At 46.6% G+C, this 23,496-nt stretch overlaps 3 protein-coding genes across 6 annotated transcripts; 1 reads left to right on the forward strand and 2 right to left on the reverse strand.

Annotated features, from left to right (window-relative positions):
• Positions 1-978: 978 nt before the first annotated feature.
• Positions 979-4,816, reverse strand: LOC104046085 (centrin-1-like). Of its 2 annotated transcripts, none has more exons than XM_064463455.1 (4): positions 4,731-4,816; positions 2,745-2,873; positions 1,361-1,498; positions 979-1,139 (listed from the first exon to the last, which is right to left on the reverse strand). In XM_064463455.1, exons 2-4 carry the CDS (start codon positions 2,829-2,831, stop codon positions 1,053-1,055), a joined length of 312 nt encoding a protein of 103 aa, XP_064319525.1. In that variant the 5' UTR covers positions 2,832-2,873; positions 4,731-4,816; the 3' UTR covers positions 979-1,052. The 2 variants fall into 2 exon arrangements, with proteins under 2 accessions (XP_064319525.1, XP_064319524.1); XM_064463454.1 differs by lacking the exon at positions 4,731-4,816 and adding an exon at positions 3,153-3,960.
• LOC104043386 (centrin-2) lies at positions 4,732-9,542 on the reverse strand. 2 transcript variants are annotated; one of them, XM_064463453.1, is made up of 6 exons: positions 9,479-9,542; positions 9,166-9,324; positions 7,493-7,621; positions 6,652-6,789; positions 5,714-5,845; positions 4,732-4,852 (listed from the first exon to the last, which is right to left on the reverse strand). In XM_064463453.1, exons 1-5 carry the CDS (start codon positions 9,530-9,532, stop codon positions 5,756-5,758), a joined length of 570 nt encoding a protein of 189 aa, XP_064319523.1. In that variant the 5' UTR covers positions 9,533-9,542; the 3' UTR covers positions 4,732-4,852; positions 5,714-5,755. The 2 variants fall into 2 exon arrangements, with proteins under 2 accessions (XP_064319523.1, XP_064319521.1); XM_064463451.1 differs by lacking the exon at positions 4,732-4,852 and having other exon boundaries at positions 5,515-5,845.
• A 324-nt stretch (positions 9,543-9,866) lies between these two features.
• On the forward strand, positions 9,867-21,880 carry NSDHL (NAD(P) dependent steroid dehydrogenase-like). 2 transcript variants are annotated; one of them, XM_064463456.1, is made up of 8 exons: positions 9,867-9,917; positions 11,505-11,557; positions 13,911-14,072; positions 14,988-15,134; positions 16,549-16,677; positions 18,647-18,789; positions 20,312-20,414; positions 21,130-21,880. In XM_064463456.1, the coding sequence occupies exons 2-8, from the start codon at positions 11,537-11,539 to the stop codon at positions 21,463-21,465; spliced, it is 1,041 nt and encodes a 346-aa protein (XP_064319526.1). In that variant the 5' UTR covers positions 9,867-9,917; positions 11,505-11,536; the 3' UTR covers positions 21,466-21,880. The 2 variants fall into 2 exon arrangements, with proteins under 2 accessions (XP_064319526.1, XP_064319527.1); XM_064463457.1 differs by lacking the exon at positions 9,867-9,917 and adding an exon at positions 10,235-10,257.
• The last annotated feature ends 1,616 nt before the right edge of the window (positions 21,881-23,496 follow it).

Genomic DNA, 23,496 nt, shown 5'->3' on the forward strand with positions numbered 1-23,496 from the left:
CTCACAGTTAACCAATATCATTTCAGAAAAGCCAAGCTTTATTTCTCTCTCACAGTTGAAGAGCTTACTCCCAGCCCCTGGACACTGACAGGTTTGTCTCCACTAGGCTTTTTAGATGGTAGATGGTATGTTCTTCTTATACAGGTTCTTTTTATACAGGTGGTATCACATAATTGTCACAGACTGAGCTGTTTCATTCTCTCTGTGTTAAACTTGTTTTCTAAGCCAGCATCTATTTCCTGAGCCTCTCCTCAGCAAACTTTTCAGGCTTTTTGCATCCTTTTCAAAACACCAGCATATTTTTGCGCTCTCACCAACGTGGCGAGATCCTTCGAGACTACGCTGGTGGCCAGAGTGGGAAGAAATCACCCACCTGCTGCAGCAGTGCCCCAAAGAGGGGTTCAGGCACACCTGGCAGTGACAGAACAGCCCGGAAGAGCACAATACAGCAATTCTAGCCAGGTTTCTAATGACAACGTCGCTTATCCACTCTTTCTGGTGTTAATTCTTCCTACTGATTCTCCTACTGATCATTTCCACCCCGTTGGCCACCTTACGCAGCCTGTTGCAAAGGTGCGAAAGCCTCCAAGACATAAAGGACCAGTCGGTTTTGGGACAGGACCTGCCAGGCAGAGGAGGGAAGTGTTTGCCAGCACAAAAATCCCTCTGCTCCCTTGAGCCTTCAGCAATCCCCTGCAGGATTTTCTGAGACTAAGACTGTTTTGACTAACTAACAGATAGGCTGAAAAGCTAGGGGATGTAAACACAACAGGGAGCATTCCAGGGACTGGCTGAAGAATCTGAATTAATCTCTAACTTTAGATCCAACCCACACAGACACTGTGCTAGTAACAACACTGTTTGCTGGGATGCGGAACCGCTTCCGCTGGTGGAGCAGAAAAATCAACCCAAAGATGAAACATTAACAATATTTCGGTGTGTTTTGACACCCAAGAAAGGCAACAAACAAGAAATAAGGAAGCCGGAGAAAAGTGGCATTGTAACTAGTTGTTTACATGGGAAAGGGAGGAAAAAAACCCAAAATCCTGTAGTTATGGGTCGGTCAGTGTCAGCATCCGTAGGAACTCCTGCTTGTCCACTTCCCCATCTCCATCCACATCTGCTTCATCAATCATCTCCTGTGGGACAGCAAAGGTTTGGTGACCAGGTTAGGGTGGATCAGAGATGGTCACAAAGTGCCAGCGCTGGTGAAGGTCTCAGGCCAGGCCCAAGTGGGCCAGAGATCGTGTCCCTTGCAAAGCAACGCGGCACGGTCCCTCAGGAAGGCTCCCTTGGAGGGCAAGCACTGCCCTCCCTCCCTGAGCAGAGCACGAGAGGAATATGTTTGTACTTCACAAACCTGCAGCTCCTCATCCGTGATGCCTTCCCCAAGCTCACTAGCCACCACCTTGAGATTCTCAAAGGAGATCTTGCCAGTGCCATCACAATCAAACACCCTGAAAGCTTCCAGGATCTCCTTTTCCAAACACGGCTCTGCCTTAGCAAGGAAATGAAAAATGCCATCATGTAAACATGACATCATACTGCCCTACAGACCCCAGCCAGGCGCTTCAGCCAGCAAACATTTGCAATCAAATCCAAGACATCATTTGGGGGAAAACACAGCCATAGAAGAGGGTTACCTACTGCTGCTATTTCACCTTTGCCTCTCCCCACCCTGTATAACTGCACTAAAGGAAAAGCTCCAGAGACTCCGTCTGAGCAGCATGGGGACGTGGCCTGGAATATCCTGGCCAGGCTTTGACAGGAAGAAGGGGACTGGCCCTGCTGCTGGAGGAGCAAGCAGCTGCCATGATCCAAAGGCTACCAGTTTATTTTATGTCAAAAACGAGCCAGGCTGATGCTGGCTCTTACTGTCCTTGCTCACCTCACACGCAGGCCTGCAGTTGGGTGTGGGCTTTGACTGAACTAAGGGGAAAACAGGGATCTTCACCGCCCCCTTTGCATGGGTCCTGTGCATACGCACCCTGGCAGCTACAAACGCAAGATGCCATGCCAGCTACGCCCTGGTCACCTCCCAGGCACCCCACAAAGCCTTGCCATGAAATGGGAAGGGTGGAAGGGGCAGAACCAGGCACCAGGCAAGCTGGTGCTCTGTTGAGAACGGCCTACGCCCGCACGCAGCGAGGCAAGAGGGGATGCAGAGGTGGCTGAGCCACAGGACTCTCAGACAGGTGATGAGGACTAGGGAACAAGAAGCAGACAGGTGGCATCAAACGGCAGCCCTTCGGACACTGCACGAGCTTGCGGGGCTGCTGCCCGCAGGAGGAGCTGACAGCGTCAGCACATACTGAGGCGTGATTTTGCTGCAGATAGTGAATTGTTCATCTGATGTATGACATTTGCTCACTGCTGTCTTGAACTGAAGATAAATAGCCCTGTGACTATAAAGACAGAACTGAAATTTCATGTGGAAAGGCTTAAGGGGAGCATGGGCTCCTAGGTGCTGCGTGTGCTCAGGACACTCTGGGATGGGAGGGAGATTCCTGCTGAGGTGCAGCTCCCTCTATGTGAACCAGCCCTCCTGCTCCCTCTACAGCTCATGGAAAGAGGCAAGAGGGCTAACGGCAATTCACCCAAAGGTAGATATCTAAAATAGCTCAGATAAAACTCCTGAAACACTCCTGGTTTTCTCCTGCAGGGAACCAGAGCGACCCAATGTACTGTGGCTACCTGCACTGTAAGGTTAGGCAAGAGGAATTTCACTCTTTGTAACCACATACCATTTTCTGAGTCACCACCTGCAGGAACGACTTAAAGGTTAGCTTCCCTGACCCTTCTTCGCCGAATTCAGAGATGATTCTCTTCATCTCCTCTTTCCCCAGTTCACAGCCCAGAGCCCTTACGGTTATCTGCCAAAAAAGAAAACAGACCAATGTCTTGGTGTACAAATCAAACAGAAACAAAGAGGGGAAGATGTCTGAAACAAGCAGGTACATGAAACTAGTGAAACCCCCTCCAACGTTTCATTCAACAGCTATTCACCCACCATTTTGCCTCTAGAGAACAGGGTTCTGCAGCTGTCTAACATCAGTAGTACAAGGCCATGAAAAATGAGCAGCGAAGAGCTCTCAGCAAGGGCTGAGAAGAAAGGCTGTGGTCCCGCCTAAGGTCAGTAAGCTGGCACAAACCTTACACCACTGATGGCTGCATAACGAGCCCGAGTTCAGGCAGCAACGTCCGTTAACACAGCAAGTGGTCCCAAAGCAACAGGTGGCAAACAGCAGTTGCTTCATCGCTGCTCCGCAGCGGCCTTTATCAGCTGCTTGTAAATGATTAGACCCATTTCCAACATTTACTTTTACTGCCAGTCACCTTGTTTGACTACAGTAATTCAGGTTCCAAGTTCAACTGCGGTCACAAAGCAACTGTGTCATTTCTATCAGCCCGAGGAGATCCAGGCTTCTCATCTGGGTTACGCAGGCTGTGCAAACACATCCCAAAGAGCAGCAAACTGAACACCCTTGAGCTACACAAACTTGCACCGTGTTTGTAAAGGCTGTTAGAGGACAGGGGTTGTTAGAGACTTTTGCCTGCAAAATGTCATTTCACCTCAACTTCCTGAGGACAGGGGTCACTGTGAAGAAAGACAGGGCAGGAGACTCCTGAGATTTGCTCCACATTGTCACAGAAAAAGGACCTAAAGCCCCTACTGATCTGGGCTGAGCTCAGTCAGCAGCAGAATAATGACAAGCTCTACATGCTGTTATAAACTCCCACCGCAGGCACGGCAGTACGTCAGCAATGCTACAGTAATGTGATTTTCCATGTGTGCAATGGGCTGTGATGGGTACGCTGCACATCCGTGCCTTCCTTCAGGCCTGGCCAAACAAAGTCCCTGCAGCACAGGTTAACGGTATCTTGGTGCACTGATGAAAGCACGAGAGATTCACAACCAGGGTAGGACAGCAGACGGCCTCTGGATGGCGGTGGAACAACTTCGCTCCACCTCCTAAAAGCTCACTGACCAGTGGTTCTCCTTCCTGACCAGGTTTTCTTCTCCATAGCCCAGAGGCATGTGGAAGAACCTGCATGGAGTTTCATGGGGGGCAAAGAGGACAAGCGAGGAGTCACTAAACCCCACAGCCTTTGTTTTCACCGGTAAAGTCTCTGCATTTATACAGCTTCTTGCCTTCAAGTCGCTGACATCTATCAGGCCCGAGCGATCACGATCGAACAACTCAAAGGCCTCCTGCAGTTCTCGCCTCAGCTCTTCGCTGACCGGGAAGGCGAGGGCCAGTTCCTCCGTCGGGGAGCTCCCCCCGGCAGCACCTTCCTCGCCGCCGCCAGCCTGCGGGAGAGCGGGCCGGCGCCCTCAGGCGGGCGGCACCGGACGCGTTCCCCGGAGCGCTCACCGCGCCACGGCCTCCCCCTTCCCTCCGCAACCCCCCGCCCGGCCTCAGCGGCCGGGACTGGCCGAGCTGCCGCCCCGCCGGGGCCGCCGCCAGCCCCGGCCGCCCTGGGCGGACCTCGGAGGAGGTACGCCCCGCTCACCATCCCGCCGCCCTCCCAACCACGCTCCTCATTGGCTAGCACTCCTGCTCCTCAGGGAAAGCGCGGCGGCTGATTGGCCGAGACGCAGAAGGGGCGGGACAAGGCCCGCGGGCCCTCGTGCCGATCGCCTCACGAACCGTGAAGCTCAACCGCCAGCCTAACGCATTTATTAAACTAATCACGAACGATAAATTAATTAATCTGACGTAACGTACCCCTTTCTGATGTACCCCTTGTCACTTCCTATTCCTCTGGCTCTCGTGTTAAAACTGGAACTCTGGTTCTACTCCCTACAGCGTTCTGTGCCGGGGTGCGTTCCCGTCCGGGGCAGGGGAGGCTGCACGGAGCACAAAGGAATAAATCAGATTTTGAGGGCGCTCAGATGTCTGCAAAGGAGGAAGGCAGAAACCTTCCCGTGCCTGCGAGCAGGAAGGGGCAGACCAGCGGGACGAGGGGAACAGCTGAAGCAGCAGAAGGCGAGGGAGCTCGTTCCCTTCCCGCACAAGGCAAAAGCCACCCTGCAGCTACTTGTCGGTATTTTTGTGCGCTTCTTTCCACAACTCCGATGGCTTAAAATAAGACACTTTATTTCAAATACAATCTTATATTTGCAGCCACTGAATATTCCTGCGAACGCACAGAGCTTTCAGCAGCAGCACTGGTAACTTTTCCTCTTCTTTCGCAAAGAGGTTTCTTTAAACGTGTGAACTCACAGCACTAAGTCAAGTTGCAGCAGTCTGTTTACTTCGCTTTCGGTTTAAAGAACATACTAAAAAAGGGGAATGGGATAATCACCAAAAGACAGAGTATAAAGAACTGATCCCTGCAAATATGCCCTATAAAGAGTTCACTATAGCTAGGCCCAAACCAAGACATTAAACCAAAAAGTTCCAGCTGCTGGGAAAGAGGGGTTTACGCTTTCCTATTTTGAGTCCTCTCTTTTCCAAATCGGAATCATTCGACACATAGTTTTTAATCAGGGAAGGATCAGAACACTGCCACTGAAAAATGTGATTTGTGTATTGAAAACAAAGAGTGCGACCATCTTACGAGCACAAACAAGCCACCGCGGTGCTACACGTAGAGTTTAGCAGCTGGTAACTGTTCACAAACAGAAGATCATCCACTTCAAAATATTGACCTATACTTTCTCCTGTCTCAAAAGAAATAAAAGACCGTAAAAAAGTGAGGCACCTACCAAACGTATATACATATGTGCAAAAATAAATAAAATTCTGTTTCAGTAAAGGCTGGTCTTCTTCATGATCCGCAAGAATTCCTGCTCATTCACTTCCCCATCCCCATCTCTATCTGCTTCATCGATCATTTCCTGAAAGATAATTGCATTCAGAAATTAGCCGCAGATTAGACTAGGATTAGGATTATTGGATTCATTCACAATTAGAACCGCTTTTTAGTGAATTGTATTGGAGGGGACAGTGTTAGCTCAACGTCAGACCTACCATGCTACAAAATATTTACTAAACTAGATGCTAATAGATTTTTGTAGATATATTTATACAAAAATATGCATAGAAAATGTTGTTTTATAGGAACTGTCCTGGAAGAAACAAAGTGCTTGGAGCAGAGTTGTTCCTTTTACATCACTTTAACTCCATGAAACTGCAATTCTACTGAGGCAATTTCAACAGCCAGGTATGCCTAACCCATCGTTGGCCTCAGAATCCATTTCCCCATTACAAACTGACAGCAGCTCTTCCACTTCTGCCAGGAGAGAGGGAGCAGATTTTCCTAACAGTGCAAGCGTAAAGATCCCACAGGATGTTAGAGGACAGCGCCTAAACCTGAGAGCCTTTACCTAAAGGCTAACCCTGAGAGGGCTTCCTTTCCCCGCTGAGGTGGGGATCCTCATCCCTTACTCTCGCTGCGGGCTCTAGTGCTTTGCAGACCACTCAGAGCGATGGCTCAGCTCTCCAGACAGAAGGAGAATTAGAGAGCGACTAATTACATAGGTTTTAAATGAATGTAAATGCGAAACCAAGTTAACACACGAACGTTCCGTGACTGCTTTCCCACTCAAGGGCACAGCAGAATCTGGACCCGTCTATGATCACCACACACAAAGGCAGACAGCGAGTGTTTGTGTATGAAATGGTTTCAAATCCAGGTACAAACCTGCAGCTCTTCGTCTGTGAGGTTCTCCCCCAGTTCTTTGGCAACACGTTTGAGGTTTTTGAAAGAGATTTTGCCAGTTTCGTCATCATCAAAGAGTTTGAAAGCTTTGAGGATTTCCTCTTTGGAATCTTTTTCAGCCTTAAAGAAGGAAGCATGAGTTTAAGGAAAAAACGTAGTGGTTACATTGTAGGTAATACTCGATGTGAAGTCGTAGAAGACAAGCATCAGAAAGACTGAGAAGCTCTCTTAAGAGCAAATGCGAAGAAGCCCGCCAGCAGGAAGCGTACGTGCAAAAGCTGAAGGCAGACAGAGACAGTGATGCTTCCAGACCCTCAGGGTTTCAGGGGAATTTTTTTCTTTCCTAGCCAGCCAGACGCCTTTGCGATTTCAGTATCAGGATCTTCCACTGTTAAATAGCTGTTTTTACTCAGCATGTTTTAAGATTTTTAAAACCAGAGATTTCACCTTTAAATCTCTTAAAACTCAAGCAAAGAAAAGACAGTGCATTGCTACAGTCATCTGTGTCACATGTCAATACCCCAACAGCTTTCTGCAGACAGACCTTGTTTTGGTCTGTGATAAAAATCTTGATTTTGTTTTTCCTTTTTTCTCATACACACGCACAAAACCAACTGCTACAGAAACTTGTTAACAGCATAATTATTTCAACCACACCTTGAAAAATGGGATAGGATAGTCCCTGTCCTGCAATTCTAACTTTTATATATTTTGTTGTTAAGATTAAAGTAGAGCTTTCACCTTCCACTAAAACCAACAGGAGATGGAAGGCACTCAGCCATTTTCAAAACGGCTTTCACTTTGACTTTTAAAATCGACATACCATTTTCTGTGTCATCACTACCAAGAAGTCGTTGAAGCTGATTTTTCCTGATCCTTCCTTATCAATATCTGATATCATTTTCTTGATCTCTTCTTTTTTAGGTTCAAACCCTAGTGCTCTCATGGCCACCTGTAAGGACAAAAAAAAATATTCTGAAAATCATACAAACCTATAAAAAAAACTTCAGGGGGTAAAAAAAGTTGAACTTTACACCCTGTCATGTTAAAACACGCATTATGTGTCTGAAGGAAAACAGCAAGGTAAGGGGCAGACCTAGAGCAAAGTTTCTCCGCACACGAGGGCATACCAAGATGCAGAAGACAGGTGTGCTGCCATTCGTATCCCGCACTTGTCCTTCAGCTAATTCAGAAACATTCTTACCGTCACACCCACCACCCCCAGCTCAGAACTGGCAAGGATTTGGAGGGTAAGGCTGTGTAGCAGAGTCTTGGGAGAAATATTTTCTCTGAGAAAAATTGGGTTCTTAGGTAAAGTCTTAGCATACCTATTTTGGTATATACTTTCTTAATTTCTTGTGATGGGCACCCAGAGTATAAGCGAGTCCCACTTCAATTAATATTTTGAAGGGAAAATCCCAAACTGTTACACAGCACTGTGGATAGCAGTTTCCAAGGCAAATGGAAAACTGAATGTTATGCATTCCTGTCAAGGGAATTGCTGCTAGCATTGCCTTTGCTATGAGAAACAAGACACTGAATAATAATTTTTTAAAAAGAGCTTATCTTTGTAAGAAAGACGACTAAATGGCAGACCCAGAACCATCTCAGCAAAATAACTTCAAGACAAGTGACTCCATTGAAGAAGTTTCCATCATACCTGCAACGCTACCAAACTCTGACGGCCTGATCTGATGGCACAGATGTGGAAGGCCTTAAGCTGGTAGACCACAGGGAACTTAAATCAGTTAATTTTTCATTCTAGTGACAAAACTCTCTTTCAATGAATGCTGGGGAAACACAGTTCAAACACTCTGTGTTTTGCCTTTCTGACAAAGCTCCTACAGCGGCACATCGCAGGATGCCTTCACCTGCAGACCTGTGCACGCACACCTGCACGCTTCACTTTTTCCTCCTTTGATAAAGGGACAAGCGGCAAGTTTAAAACCAGGTCTCCTCCCTGTGGTCGTAAGTGATACGGACATCCAGCAGCAAATAGGAAGGGCGAATTCTGAAAGCAAAAGGAGCCCTAATTTATTGATTACTGTTCTTCCCAAAGGACAGGGTGGAGTGGGGAGGCACTGAAAGTGTTTTGCAGTAAATAAAAGCATGAAAATTAATAACATCGGTGTATTCTATAGCTCAGATAACCTAACTTGCAAAGCATGCAATCCTCAACAACACATAAGAGGGGGAAAAAACCCCTACCTTTTTAATATGCACAAACCCTTTTTGATGTTTTACTGACAGAGAAGGTACAGAAAATACAGAACTATCAATGTTTAAAGCCTGGCTCTAAAGACACCTGATAACAGCAGGAAAGAGTTATAATTAAACAGAAAAATGTACATGTTGACAACAAGGATTTATGCTGGGGGGTGGGGGGTGGGAATCTCTCCCTTCCTGTTCAAGGCCATTTAGGCGTTTATGCCCCTATTACTTTATAACCTCGGCAGAACTGCGCTTTTACCAGTAGGAAAACAGGAAAGTTGTTACCTTGAGCTCCTTGACATCGATGTTCCCGGTGCCGTCCGTGTCAAACAGGTCGAACGCCTCCCGGATCTCCTGCCTCTGCTCCTCCGTCAGCTCCAGCTTGGGACTCGCTTTCTTCCTCTGGGACGCGGCTCCCAGCGGGGCCTTCGAAAAGCCGGAGGCCTTGGCACAGCAACACAAGAGCAGAGGATCAGCCCGCCGCCGCCTCAACCCCCGGCCCGCAGCGCGGCGGCCCCGGGCTGACAGGGGCCTCCCCCGCGGGGCCGGGAGCGGCGGCGGAGCAGCGCGGGGCCGGGGCCGCTCCCACCGCACTCACCATCCCCGCGGCTCCGGTCCCGACAGGCCCAGACACAGTACCGCCCTTTCCCATTGGCTAACGCCCCTACGCCGTTGCTGTGGCAACCTCGCTCCTATTTGGTGGCGAGCCGGGCGCGGGAGGCGTTGAGGGAGTAGCTATTGGTCAACACAAGGCTGGGGCGGATCCAAGAGGTGACATATCGGGGAGAAAAGCCTCCCCTCCTTCCCTCAACGCGATTGGCCAAAAGGGAGAGGCCGCGGGCCAATCAGCGAGCGATAGCCGGCTAGCGCGATGCTCAGCCCAGGGGCCGCGGAAGGAGAAGAGGCGGGATCTGGCGGAGTGGGCGGGCTCTGTCGGAACCATCCGCGCTGATTGGTGAGAGGGAGGGGGTGGGCTGGGGCGGGGGCGGAGCCTGCGCTGAGGGCGGGCAGCAGAGGGTTGAGGCGCCGGCGGTGCGGTGAGTGGAGAGGGGTCGGTGTGAGGGGCCGTGGGGGCTGCAGAGCCTGCGGAGGCTGCAGGGCTGTGGGGTGGGTGGCGGGGGAAGCGGGGGTGTGAGAAGAGCGGCGGTGTGAGGGAGGGCAGGTAGGGAGGGGTGTGAGGGAGGGAGGGAGGGAGGGAGGGAGGCAGGCCGGGCGGGCGGGCGGGCAGGCAGGCTGTAGGAGGGCTGTGAGGAAAGCTGGGGGTGTGTGGAGGGCGGCTGAAGGGGTGTGAGGAGCGGGGGCTCTGGGAGGGGGATGCTGGAAGAGCTGGAGGGAAACTGGAGGCGGAGCAGTTCATAAATTGCGTTTTGGATTGTGGTAAGGCCTGTGTTAAGGGAGACCTGGGGGTAGAAGAAGGGGCAACTGGAGGGTGGATCACCCTATGCCCACACCTTAAAAACAGCTTGGTGTTCCTCGCCGGACAGGCCCCATTCCTACCTTTTTGGGCTTTTTCCTTGCCGATTAAAAGGGCTTTTCAGAAAAAAAAAAAAAGAGTGCTAAACTGTGTAGCTTGTAGAGTGAGCCAGTCCAACAGATGTATTTGCTTGTGTGACGCCTGGTACTGTGATAATTTTATAGCAACATTGGTGTAGATGTTCCTGGATCTCATCCAGTTGTGTTGGCGCTGGTGTTCGTGAAGCAGAGATGGGTCAGAGGGGGCTCTGGCTGAAAACCAACCCTGGCAGGAAATGATTCATTTTCAGCTAGCCTTGATCCATCCCAGCACATGAATGGTAGGAGGTAGGGGAAGCACTGACTAGGAGTAAGGAGAATCAAATCAACCTCCAGAGCAGTAGTTTATCATAATGATGGTTTAAAGTGATTGTAAAGCCATCAGAATTCTTTGTGTGTAGCTTGTCTCTATGTTGGAAACGGATCTAAATAGGCAAGTTGTCTTTTCCTGTCTTTTGACTACACCCCACACAGCAGGATCCCACCTGAGTTGGGAATGTTGTCTGCTATTTCTGGAAGGAAGAGCGTATTTTTAATTAAACTGGTGGCATCAACAGCCTGTGACATGAAAATGTGGAAAATCTCAGCGTTGGCTCCCCTCTCTTTGCTGATGGGTGCCAGCGAGGGCCGGCGTTTCTTCCACCTGTGTCTGCCGCTGCGGAACAGGGGGGTGCGGTGCTCCCAAAGTGCTTGAACTTCAGTTTTATTTTGCTGCTCCTAACACCCTTGAGCAACTGTATTTTTGAAGAGGACGTTGCCAAAACCTGCAATTGCATTCATGTTATTTGGAGTATAAATATTCAGACTTGAAGGAAGTGCATGAAACCAATACTAGCTAAAATAAGATGGTGCCTTTGTTGTCAAGGGTATTTGATTAATAATAAAGTTATGCCTTTGAGAAAGCTATTTGATGTCGCTGTTACTCTTGTACTGCTTATTTTGTTCAGTGGGGCAGAAAGAATTATCTCACTTTTTTCATGCTTCTGCTTTAGTATAAAGGCTTCAGACCTTGATTTCTATAACTAGAAACGTGTTTAAGAAAAAAGCTTGGTTTGTGTTAATGGCGTGGTTAAGTAAAGTATTGTGAATAAAATAATATTCTCCTTTTTTAGAGAAATCGGGTTGATAGTGAATCATCTGAGAAATGGCCACGCGCCTCAGATCGGTAAGTTGACAACTTAAATGATGCTCCATGAAGTTTTGTCTTGCAGGAACATATTTTCATAGATATTTCTTCTGAACATTACCAGGGAAGCATGAGGCTGTTCCTGCATTAATACTAACTCTAGAGATATCGGTGCGGAATCATTATTTTCCCAGGAACCGTTTGCTGCTGTTAGTTCCAAAAAGGTCCAAGAATGCTCCACCCCCGCCAGGAACACCAGGGGCTTTGTCAGTGCTGCCAAATCAATTGGTCTGGAGATTTAGTTACTCCAGGATCATTTCTATATGCCTTTTAACATTATTCCATGTTGTAGTGCAGGTAAAGGCCCAGCTGAGGTCCTTGAGATCTACTAGACCATTGTAACCTCCCTCTATGATTGCTGCATTGAATACAGGAGGTTAGAATGCGGAAGGAATAACATGTTGCTGAGGTCAGAGAGGTGGCTGGACGCTCTTTGGAGTATGATTTATTAAGCTGTTCTGTTGCATTACCTGTGGATTTTGTTTATAGAGAAATTTCTACCTGCTGAACTATTTTCTCATTAATTCATAGGAAGCTCATGGAAGACCCAGTGAATCTCGGATATTTAGGAAACAAACAAACAAAAAAAACCCAACCCCAATGTAGCGTCACGTTAAAGAGCATGAACTGGCTGTTGTATATTCACAGCACAACATTAGATAGGTAGTAATTCAGATCCTAAAATCAATATAATCATGTGTAGCCTGGCTTTCTACCTGCATTTTTAAAAAGAGCTAATTAATGCAGGTGTGGCACCATTAGCTGCAGTTCTGCTGATTCTGGTCATTGAGTTGCTTCGTTTAGTACTTTCCCAAGAGATGTGGGTACGAGGTTGTGTTAGAAGGGTGCACTAAAGAGTACTTAAATAGTCTGTTTCTCATCACAGTTAGAATAGTGTCCTTTACCTGGGTGAGTGGAAAACTATCACACAGAAAAGCCTGGACTATCTCATCTGTGCTGGTGGAAAATGACTCTGATGTTTAGACCCAGACAGAGGGCGTCGTTCTGCCACTGTAAGACTTTGGTTTGGCACATCTAAGCGCAGCGTGCAGTTCAGGTGCTCTCGTTTTACGAAGAACATGCTGGAGTGAGGAAGGGTATGGGGGAAGATGAGTAAAAATATCGATAGGGTGGAGTGACTGCCTTTTGAGGAGGAGCTGAAAAGGCCAGACCCCCAGCAGGGCGAGGGCACCGTGGAGGGGAGGGATGTGGCTGAGCTTAGAGAATCAGGAAGCTGATGAGTACAGCAAAGGCACAACTGTTGTAGTGGGGGAGTGCAAGGAGAGTGAACCGTAGAGAGTTCTATTCTTTCTATATTGTCTGTTGTCTTGCATCTATCAAAACCAAATAGACCACTGGGCCAACCCATTAGAACTTTTTTTTAATTAGTTTAATCAGGCTGTACTTTGCATGCACCGTTCTAAATAGTGTAGTTGCTCAGTTACGTTAAAGCACAACCGAACTCTTCTAATTTCTGTCATGGATAACTGGCACTTTGCGGTAGAATCTTTGTTTAAGGACGTAGCACTTAGAAACTTCAGAACAATTGTTGTCTTCGTTTGGTTTCACTGGGTTGAAGTTTCCTTCAGCTTGATAGCGTAGCTGCAGAGGTGGGGTTCTGTGTAGCAACAATAAGGAGCAAACCGATTTCCAACCAGGACAGAGCATTCTTTGTACATAAGCTTCCTCACACTCGTTGCTTGCATGTTCTGTGTTGGCTGTAAGGTCTTCAGTCTCAGTCCAGTTGGACGAGTGACCAGACTGGAATCGGTTAATTAGTGACTCTAGCCTTTGTTTTTTAAAGACCTTAAAAAAAAAAAAAAAGGAAAGGAAGAACTAATGACTAACTAAAAAGGATAAGCCTTGCCTTTACCTGATTGCTTTCTTGGCTTGGAGAAGCCCACGTTTCACAGGCTCTGCAAATGGTTTTGTCCTTGCTAAAGGTGACAGTTTTAGTATTCTGAATTACCTGTGCTGTGGGGCTGAAGCAGATTCTATTTGCTTTACCATGAGGGCAGAGTTTGTTGGAGCCAGTCCTCTTGTTTCCTCTGTACTACGTGAGCCGCTAGGTTATGAGGCAGAGCTGCCAAGTGCAAACTGGTGTGTGAGCCCTGTGGACCATTAGCATCTCTGAACTTTGAAGTTACTGCGATAGCACCGACGTATTGAAGGTCTTTTGATACCTGAATTCATACCCCTCCAATTAAACTAGCTACTACCGAGCTGTGCAGAATTCCAGCACATTAAGACCTCAGGAGGTTCAGATCAGTTTATTGCGCAGTCTGTTGGTGCACGCCTGCTTGCTAAAGTGCTTGTCTCCCTGTCTCCGCAGGCTGGTAAGAAATGTACGGTGATCGGCGGGTCGGGATTCTTAGGCCAGCACATGGTGGAGCAGCTCTTGGAGAAGGGTTACACCGTCAACGTGTTTGATATTCAAAAGAGGTTTGACAACGACAGAGTGCAGTTCTTCCTGGGAGACCTCTGCGACAAAGAGGTACAGACTAAGAACAGTACCTGGCATGGGTAGACAGAAAGTATGTCTGTTTAAATAAATGTTCGTTCAAACAGCTTAGCGAGCCCCGCCTGAAGCACTAAAACACCTGAAGGTGTTGCATAGGCTGTAAAAGGGTAGGTAGATACGCCCCCCAACCTTTCCCTGCAAAGTCACTAGCCGAAGCAGCTTTTTGTGGAACCCTCACCTAGAACATTTAAAGGAATATACTTGACAGCTGCTTGAAGCTGACAAGAACAGAACTTGTTTCTCTGTTATGATTTGCATTACTGTTAGCTCAGATATACGGTCTAATTACAGTCACTGTTGGTAATTGCACGCGGGCGCTCTCCTGGCTAACCTCAGTTGCATGAGAACGGCAGAATCCATTATTCCTAACAGTTAAGGCACGCTAAGGCCTCTTGCTGTAGCTCAGTCATGTGTGTGAGCCTTGGCAAAAACATTTGTATGCAGTGTGGGGAGACACCTCCCCGCCAGCATGAAGTATCATGTCTCGGAGCTTTATGTCAGGCAGTGCCGTGGGGTACCGTTGGCTGTTAAACCTGCTGCTGGCTGAGCTTCCTAACTCCTCTCCAGGTAATTTTGAGTCTCATACCTGCACTTGAGACTGCTACAAGTAGTTAAGTCTAGATAGCCTCCAGGACTCAGAAAGTTCCCAGGTTCTTCTCAGGAAAGAAAAGTTGATGTAGTGCTTTTTTGCCTAGCAAGAAGGAGAGGATATTGTGGAGATCCGGGATGCTAATCCTATTCCAGCTGCTCACCTTTATGGAAGGAACATGACTTGAAATTTAGTGGGTTTGTTTCCATGAGAAAAAGAACTGTGTTATTTCCCTTTTTTTCCCTGAGTGGACACCACTGCTGTTGCTTTATTGCTGCCTCCTGCAATGTATCTTCCAGGCTTTGCTCCCAGCTTTACAAGGTGTGTCAGTGGCATTTCATTGTGCATCACCAGCACCTTCAAGTGACAACAGGGAACTGTTCTATAAGGTGAATTTTATGGGAACCAAAGCAGTCATTGAAGCCTGCAAAGAAGCTGGAGTGCAGGTAAGGGTCAAAAAGCACATGGATGCTGTAAGACACTGATGTGACTTTATAACAGTTGCAGCATGGACTAATTTCAATCTAGTTTGATAAAGGGGCAAAGGTCTCTGCGATACTGAATTTCTACTTGTTCTGTGAAAATTAGTAGAAGGGAGAGACTGTTGGTCTCCCGGTTAGTGACTGGTGTGAGCGCAGTCCACGTTTGCCACAGAAAACCTACACATCACAAGCTTCCAGACTGCAGGAGAAGCATCCGTTAAAATTTATCCTACTAGACGTCTGGGAATCACCCACGGGAGGGCCACGGCTGACCTGTGCATTTTTTCATGCTTTAATAAGGGGCAACTCTAAAGGTAGCTTTTCCAGCAGTGGAAGTGTTCAAGGCATCTATTACCTATATGAATGCTTTGACGTATAATGAGAAGGAACACAGTTGTGCCATAATCTCAGTATAATTTGGTTTAGAAAGTCATTTGCCCACAAAAAAAAGAGCCAGAGGAAACCAGGCTGCTGCTCAGGCAAGTTTTTGGTTTGTTTGGTTTTTTTCCCATATGTTATTTTGATATCACATGAGTTTTCAGTTGAATTCTTAGCAAACTTTCAAGCGCAAGGCGTGTGAAGACCCCTTACTTATTTTGGGCAGAGACGTTGCCTCCAAAGCATGCATTTTGCGCAATGTCCACCTACAAATACCGGAGTGATAATGTTTAGAATTAAATGATGGGAGTCGCATGGGACTCCCCGCCCCACAGTTTGTTTGTAGGTTTGCTTCCCCCGCCTCGTGTAATAAGCTGTTGTAGGAAAGGGGTCACGCGGTGTTTACCTTCAGGCTTAGTCTGGATTCTCTCAGAGCGAGGAGTTAAGTCTTGTTGGGGCGTGTTGGATCTAGTTGTCTTTCTATTACAATGTAGATCTTGTTTAAAACCACATGTTTCTGATTACCCAAATACATCCCTGACTTCCTGTTTTGAATCCACTAGGGTATGTTTTTATCCAACAAAGACATCCGATATAAGAATTCTTTTTTGCTTTCATCTGCCGTGATATTGTTATCATCAAGATGAGCACATACATCTTAAAAACACTCTTTGTGTGTTAAGTGCTAAAATGTGCCAAGCGAGGTGGGCACTCTGATTTTCCTAGAGGTGTTTTCCCCTTGACTGGCTGCCTTGCATGTTGAAATGTTTTAACCTCCTTCAGGTAGGAATAAACGATGTGACAGAGTCAATTAGAAGAGTGAGAGTTTTCTTACCTGCAGTTTCAGATCGTCTTCTGTTAGCCCATGTTCTTCTAGACTTAGTTTATCATCTGTAGCATCAGTTGATTAAACTTTATTATTGTCTTTACTGAGCCTTCATAAATAATGACCCTTTTGTCTTAGGCTTTAAACAACCCTTTTCTTTCACATCTGTTGCAGAAACTGGTGTTAACTAGCAGTGCCAGCGTGGTTTTTGAGGGCACAGACATAAAAAATGGATCAGAAGACCTCCCTTATGCAAAAAAACCTATCGACTATTACACAGAGACGAAGATCCTACAGGAGAAGGTATTTGTCATCATCTGGTTAACATTGTTTTCGATGCTTAAAACTGCCCTTCTAAAAGTAGGGCATGCCCTAGGGGACACAACAGGCTCTTCAAGACTGAACAGATCTCTGTTGTTCTCCAGATTCTCTCTTTCATTAAAAAGAGCTGTCTCCTTCTTACAGTTACAAAGAAAATCTGCGCAGAATCATGCGCACGTAGCAACGCCTGCCAGAGCTTTCAGAGTATAACCGAAATAGAAAATTCCCTTCTTTCAGACCAATTGGTCGGATCTTAGCCCTCAGCACGGAGGCTAGCGAGCTGTGGACTCGTTTGGTGCGTTACAGAGAAGCGTGGCGGGTGGCTGCCGCTTGCGTCTTTGACGAGTGACCCGCATCCTTCTCGCCGGGCGTGCTGGCGGGTCGGCCCGCGGGAGGCTTTCCTAGCTGCTCTCTAGCCGTGCAAATCCAGATGCGTGCAGTTACGCTTTCCTTGGCTGGTCAAACTCCCGAGTGCTGTATTCACTTAATAAAAGGAGAATAAAATAAAGCTGTGACATAAGTTACCAGGGAAGTTGAACGAAATAGTGTGTTACGCTACAGAGTTTGTTTCTAGAGAAAGAATAAAAGAGCTGGCAGAGATGTTGCTTACATTGCAAGAGCCATGTGATAATCTCGTTTCTTAACCGATCCAGCTTTGTTTTAAGAGCAGCCGAGGGGAGTTTTTTGCCCTCTCTGCTCCTACTGGAAGGCTGTTTCAGAACCACATTTACTTGGTTTGCAGCCGGAGGTTACAGCTGGGACTGTGAGCAGGTCACTGGGGAGGGAGAAGAGGAGATGGGGATGTGGACTGAGTTAAGGAGCGTGCCAGGCTAATAACATGTTGTAAGCTAATGCTATTGGCCATGTACTGGAAATATTCTTGTTAAAAAACGTCTAAAAAATTCCCCTACATCTGAATGTCCACAACTCTGGACATCTGCAGATCACCAGTATCTGTTCTATTTCAGGTTCCTGATGCTGTGGTATTTGTGGTTTAAATATGGTGTTACACGTTTTAAATCAAAGCGAACAAACAATTTTTCAGATGTTTTTCCGTGGCTTGCATTTCAGTTGTGGAAAGAATCTAAGCTTTTTGTGCAAGAAGAATTCAGCCTTGCTTCCATACTGAAGCTGACAGTGTGTTCCTCTGAAGTCAAGTATTAGCCTTTAAGTATTTTACTTATGTTCCTTGAAAAGAGCTTAATTGACAACGCAGCATAAAGCCAGCTGTGCATTCGCAAGCGTAACCACTCTGCCGCGAGGTGCACTAATAAAGAGGAGGCTTATGAGTAGCGATGAAATCCAGCCCAATGTGCTTGTAACTATGGCTTTGTTTTGGGTGAAACAGTGAGTGTTCAGTGTTTATTTGTATGCGTTGTTCTTGGCTTTTTAATAGAAAATCCGGCAGCTGTTAAAAATTAGTAGAACACGTTGTTTGGAAACTCCCAATAGAATGAAATCTTCAAAGATGCTTTGCTAAATCTGCTTAGCACTTGGCGCTGCTGGGAAAGTGGGATCGAGGAGGACTGTGATGGAAGCCTTCCACTGACTGATGAGAGGCAGAGACTGAATTGCTTAGCACCTTCCTTTCCTCCAACGTGTCCGTAAAGAATTCGTGGAGTGAAGGAACTTTCAAAGCTCCCCTGTTTCTGTGGTGTTAAATGAGAGAGGCGAAGGGTTCCTTTCCTTTACCTGGCAATTCATTAGGGGTTCAATAATGAAAACAGATTTTTGTCTGTTTCTCATTACAAAGAAGTGGGAGAAGAGACAGGGACATAGGAAGGGTCATTTTTAAAGATATGGCTGGACAGTAATTCTTCCACGGATGTCTTCCCAAGGAGACGGGGGAGCGCCCACCCCCGTTAGTGATGATCCGGGGATATATCACTAAGCCATCGTTTCCTTCCCAGCCTTTCTCTCCTGATTTGATAATCTTTTTTTCCCCCTATAGGAAGTGCTCGCTGCGAATGACCCAGGCAACAATTTCTTCACTACTGCTATTCGTCCCCATGGAATATTTGGTCCTAGAGACCCTCAGCTGGTTCCCATCCTCATCCAGGCAGCTAAGAGCGGCAAAATGAAGTTCATAATTGGGTGAGCAGGGCTCAGCTGTTTTATAGCTTTTGTTAAAATTGATGCTGAACCTACAAAGCCCTTTCAGAATGGAATAATATTAAATCAGTAGCATTGTTGTAGCCTGGAAAAAAGTATGTTTCTTTAATATTTCACTTGTGATCCAGGATTCTTTTTTTCTAAAAATCTTTCTGTGTTACGGACTCGTGCACGCAGATGGCAAGTGTTCATCATGCAAAAAGGATATCAGTGGGGAAGGCTGACGTAGCTTGAGCTGTCTTTGCGTGATCTGCAGAGCTGCCCTTTCAAACATGAGAGAGCTCAGTTGCTTGCTGTTAACTTAGTTAATATACCTTTCTGCTATTTGAGGTTCTTGCAAATAAACAGCCTATATGGCAGTGTTTTAATATTTCTGATTATAAGATCAAAGGTATTTGCCTTGTTATTGAGTCTTGCAGAGCCGCTAGAGGACTGCTGAAATTTTAGAGCCAGAAATAGTTCAAGGATATCTTTATCAATTGTATTATGCTCTTGAAAAGAAACACGCTCTTTAATTTATAAAAGATTTCTATTACGTGCAAGGAGCTGGTCTGTGTGTATGTGCACGTGTGAATATGTGCTTGGCGTAGAAGGAAGAAAGGGAATAGGGTTGTGGGGTTTTTGGTGTTGAGTTTGGGGGTTCTTTTATTTTTCCTTACAGTTCACTTCTGAATTGATCTCTCAAACTGCTCTGTGAGCCGCAAAACTACACAAACTCAAGGTTTCCGCTTCATACAAATCTGTGTTCTCTTCCAGCTCAAACACGCGTTCCTCGTTTGGGTTTTCCTACCGCTATACAGACCCGTATATCCCTTCCAAGAAAGCAAATAAAATAGCCATTCATCCATGAACACAGGGAATGCAAACGGTTCTTTCTCAGAATGTTGGATTGCAGCAATGCTGTTTTTATGGCCCAATGAGTGTGGTGATGATTTTGTAACAAACCATTTGATTTAGCTGGACCCTTGGAAGCGATATACACGTTCTTTTTCATTTTCTGTACCTGTGTAGGAATAGATTTAACACGGGGTTAAATCTGTTTCAGCTGGGGCTGAAGTTGGCTTGTTGAGGGAGTAAGTTAGAATTTCATGAGCCGAGAAATTCATAATTGAAAGCTTGTCCTGAATTGACTTTCGTTGTGCTGGTTACCACTCTGTTTCTATTTGTTCTCCTGTGAATCACTCGGCTGGTTGTGAGACCTGTAGGATCTGCAACACCTAGAAACTTGGTACCTTGTGAGGTGTGAAAATGGTACTGTTACAGGAATGTAAGCTTTGAGGGCCTTGAGAAGAGCTGAGGCAATAACAGCCTTTCCTCTGCCTCCAAAAGAATATATAGCAATTTCATCTCTATGCAGGGTGTAGCCTGAAATTGCAGCACAAAAGAGCGGGAGAAGAGGAAACTTGGAATAAATACATATTGTGTGAAAGTCCTTCCTTTTGCCACAGGCACATTTTCAGCCTAACTTGCCCTAGGGCTAAACTTCTTCCTTTTGTCTGTGCAGGGATGGAAAGAACTTGGTAGATTTCACCTATGTGGAAAACGTGGTCCACGGACACATCCTAGCTGCAGAAAGTCTTCAGGAAGGCTCTCCCCTGTGCGGGAAGGTAAGGAGGGGCCTAGCAAGGGGAGTGGGTGTCCCCTAGCCGAACTCCTGCAAGCCTCGCTTGGCTTCACATGTCTGCTCTGTAGTTCGTGCTGATTTTTGTCTGTGCTGAACATCTATCTTGGAGAGGCGTGGAACTAGCACGCACAGCTGGGCCGGTTTCTTTCTGTCTGTGGGTATAATGAACGGCTGCCCATCTGGTGACCATTGTGTGCGACCACATGGGCTGAGATGTATGAATATACTTTCACTTCATGCTATAAAACTCCTTGTGAAAGGAAATCCAGGCAGAATTGTGGGCAGCCAAGATGCGTACATAAGAAACACAGTTATTTAGCTTTTACAATAAGGTTCAGAAGAGGAGAAACTTCTATAGATTTCCGTGGCACCACCGTGCTCCGGGTACAGCCACGGTACGTGCAGCCAGGATGCGTTATCTGCTTGTGTTGTGTTGTGTCCTTCAGTTTGACCATTTAGGAGTTGTCTTAACCTCTGGAGTGTCAGAAGTAGCTGGCTTTCTCAGCAAAGGCGGCATTCATCGCTTTTCAGAGAGAGGTGGTTAATGCAAAGCGGTTTCTCATGAAAATATCTCCTCAGCCGAGTCAGGGGTGTCAGTCTGTCCCCTCAGCACGAACATGAGGTGGGCCATCACAGAGACAAACTTGTGAAAACCGTAACGATTTTATCATCTGGCTTTTTGTCTTCCTCTCTTTCAGGCGTTTCATATCACAAATGATGAACCAGTTCCTTTCTGGACTTTCATGTCCCGTATCTTGACTGGCTTGAACTACGATCCTCCCAAGTACCATATTCCCTATTGGCTGGCATATTACCTGGCCCTCTTCCTGTCTCTAGTGCTGTGGCTGCTGAGTCCGCTGGTCACCATCAAGCCCACTTTCACCCCGATGCGGGTAGCGTTAGCTGGAACATTTCACTACTATAGCTGTGAACGGGCCAAGAGAGACATGGGCTACAAACCAGTGGTGAGCTTGGATGAAGCAATAGCCAGGACTCTGCAGAGCTACCCCCACCTACGCCGGGCTAAGGCCTGAGAAGTCCCAGATGGATTTTTTTTTTTTTTTCCTACTTGATTTTCGTAATTGCTTTGACATCCTAACATGAACACTGAAGCAAACTTCGCTAATTCTCTGGAACAGGGAGTTTTCCCAAAGTCCCTCCTCCTCCTCCTCACCATTGTCAAGATGGCTTTATCTGGGTTGAAAAAAACTCACGTAGGAGCTGTGCTAACAGTTCTTTTCTTTGATGTGACTTCTTGTTTTGAAACAGCTGCTGAACCCTACAGACTATGAATAAACACCCTGCTGTGCCCTCTTCAATCCCAACCCAGCACATCAGCATTCCTCCCTCTTCTCTCTCCACCCTCGTCCTCTGTTTTGTTGCTCTGGTGATAACAGCCGCCTCTTCTCGTAGCTGCAGACTGGTTAATGAAACACTTCTCACGACTGGTTCCTCTCTGTGGTTTGGCTTTTCTCTATACAGAGCGATGAAAGAGAGGCTCATGCTAAAAAGGAGTTCTGCCACCGTCTCTTAAATCGTCTAAGCTAATGTCATTATTCCCTCCATGACTGGTGGGTGATTTGGCTTCTTACTGAGGCATCAGAAGGAAACCTGAGAAAAGGCACACTAGGCCTCTCTCTGTAAGGAATTGTGTGCCTTTGTTTCTGCAGCAGCCTATTTCTATTCAAAAATAACCCAAATAAATCAAGAAGAGATGACTTCCTAATTTTGTGTTCCATCTTTGAAAGGGCAGCTCCCATTCTGAACATCTCAGCATAAGAAGGATCCTAATCATTCCCTTTGTGGGGGCAGAAATCTTTGCTGTGGCTGATGTCAGTCAGCACATACTACTTTACCATAGCTCGCTCACTTCCCGTAAGATCTGTGTTGGTTGGCAGATCCTGCTGCACAAAGCTCTCGTCTTGTCTGACATGTTATTGCTGGTAATGGTGATTTTTGTTGCTTTGACCACTTGAAAACAAATCTTTTCCCCAAGAAAATGGTTATCATAATACTACGTTCACTAAGCTGATGTTTGTAGTAAGTGTACTTTACCCTATAATCTTTCAAAGTGCTTCAGTTCTGTTTTGTTTTTAAAGGAAGAGTTTAGGTTAGAGTTGGAAGTCTTGCCAGTTCCTGGCTCCCCAGGAATTCTGGTTCAAATTTCAGAAGCAGGGGAAGTGCCTCACTCGATGAGCCTTAACCTCATCTGGGAGCTCGATACGCTGCTTAGAAATTAGTTTTATTTTAACTTCTTGTTCTTTTCTGGAGAGTTTTATGTTGGGCTATTTTTTTTTTTCCTGGAAATTTTTATTTGCTGCTTTAACAGCTGGCTAGTTATACCAACCTGTGCCTTGCCTGATCTTGAAGTAAATACTAGCCAGTTGCCTGGGACAGTTCACACAGTTCTGGTGTGCACTGGTCAGCCGGTGCCAAAAAAGCCCAACATTGGGCTTCCCCCACCCCAGTATGTAGGGTTAAATATTTAAAGCTTGAATTCTAGAGTGCAATTCTTCAGCAGCATGTTGTTAAAAAAAAAAAAGCCCCGTGGTTCCTATGTTTTCTGGAATCTGCACGTCTCATCCCACATCCCATTTCAGTGGGAGACAGATGCTTTCAAAGACCTGAGCTGCATTAGCCTCCATGGGCTGCATCAACGTGCCAGCACAAATTCAGTATTAATGGAAAGACCCTTTCTTCCCTCACTGTTTGTGTGTGTACCAGTGCCCCATCTAGATTAAAAAAAAAAACAATAAAATTGTGACATAGAAAAAGAACACTTTTACAGGGAAACCACACCTGCCTGAGGGACATGGCTTTATTCCCAAGGTTTTGTAAAAGGCCAGGCACCTCCCCTGCTTTAAGGGGCGAGGAAGGGCTGCAGTATGTTTGTGCCTTGCTCCCATCCCTAAAGCTGGGCCCAAGTCTAGATTTTGCAATGTAGTCGACTGCCGCTAAAACCCGCAGCTCGCTGCTAGAAGAGCGGCCTTTTGTGCAAATGGACAATTCGGACTCACCCCTGCTCTGGGCAGCAGAGGTATCTGCAAAACCCAAGCTGGTGAGTA

The sequence above is a fragment of the Phalacrocorax carbo genome, chromosome 11, assembly GCF_963921805.1.
Source record: "Phalacrocorax carbo chromosome 11, bPhaCar2.1, whole genome shotgun sequence".
NCBI classification, from domain to species: domain Eukaryota; kingdom Metazoa; phylum Chordata; class Aves; order Suliformes; family Phalacrocoracidae; genus Phalacrocorax; species Phalacrocorax carbo.

What these genes read in the sequence shown, in the direction of transcription:
- LOC104046085 (XM_064463454.1), bottom strand. Translation starts at nt 3,257, where the DNA reads ATGAAGCAACTGCTGTTTGCCACCTGTTGCTTTGGGACCACTTGCTGT. An exon ending in GCAGCCATCAGTGGTGTAAG is followed by an intron (nt 2,874 to 3,152) that starts GTTTGTGCCAGC and finishes CTTTTTTGGCAG; the next exon opens with ATAACCGTAAGGGCTCTGGG. An exon ending in TCACGGATGAGGAGCTGCAG is followed by an intron (nt 1,140 to 1,360) that starts GTTTGTGAAGTA and finishes GCTGTCCCACAG; the next exon opens with GAGATGATTGATGAAGCAGA.
- LOC104043386 (XM_064463453.1), bottom strand. Translation starts at nt 9,532, where the DNA reads ATGGGAAAGGGCGGTACTGTGTCTGGGCCTGTCGGGACCGGAGCCGCG. An exon ending in TCGATGTCAAGGAGCTCAAG is followed by an intron (nt 7,622 to 9,165) that starts GTAACAACTTTC and finishes TTGTCCTTACAG; the next exon opens with GTGGCCATGAGAGCACTAGG. An exon ending in TCACAGACGAAGAGCTGCAG is followed by an intron (nt 5,846 to 6,651) that starts GTTTGTACCTGG and finishes ATTATCTTTCAG; the next exon opens with GAAATGATCGATGAAGCAGA.
- NSDHL (XM_064463456.1), top strand. Translation starts at nt 11,537, where the DNA reads ATGGCCACGCGCCTCAGATCG. An exon ending in CGAAGATCCTACAGGAGAAG is followed by an intron (nt 16,678 to 18,646) that starts GTATTTGTCATC and finishes TTCCCCCTATAG; the next exon opens with GAAGTGCTCGCTGCGAATGA. An exon ending in GCTCTCCCCTGTGCGGGAAG is followed by an intron (nt 20,415 to 21,129) that starts GTAAGGAGGGGC and finishes CCTCTCTTTCAG; the next exon opens with GCGTTTCATATCACAAATGA.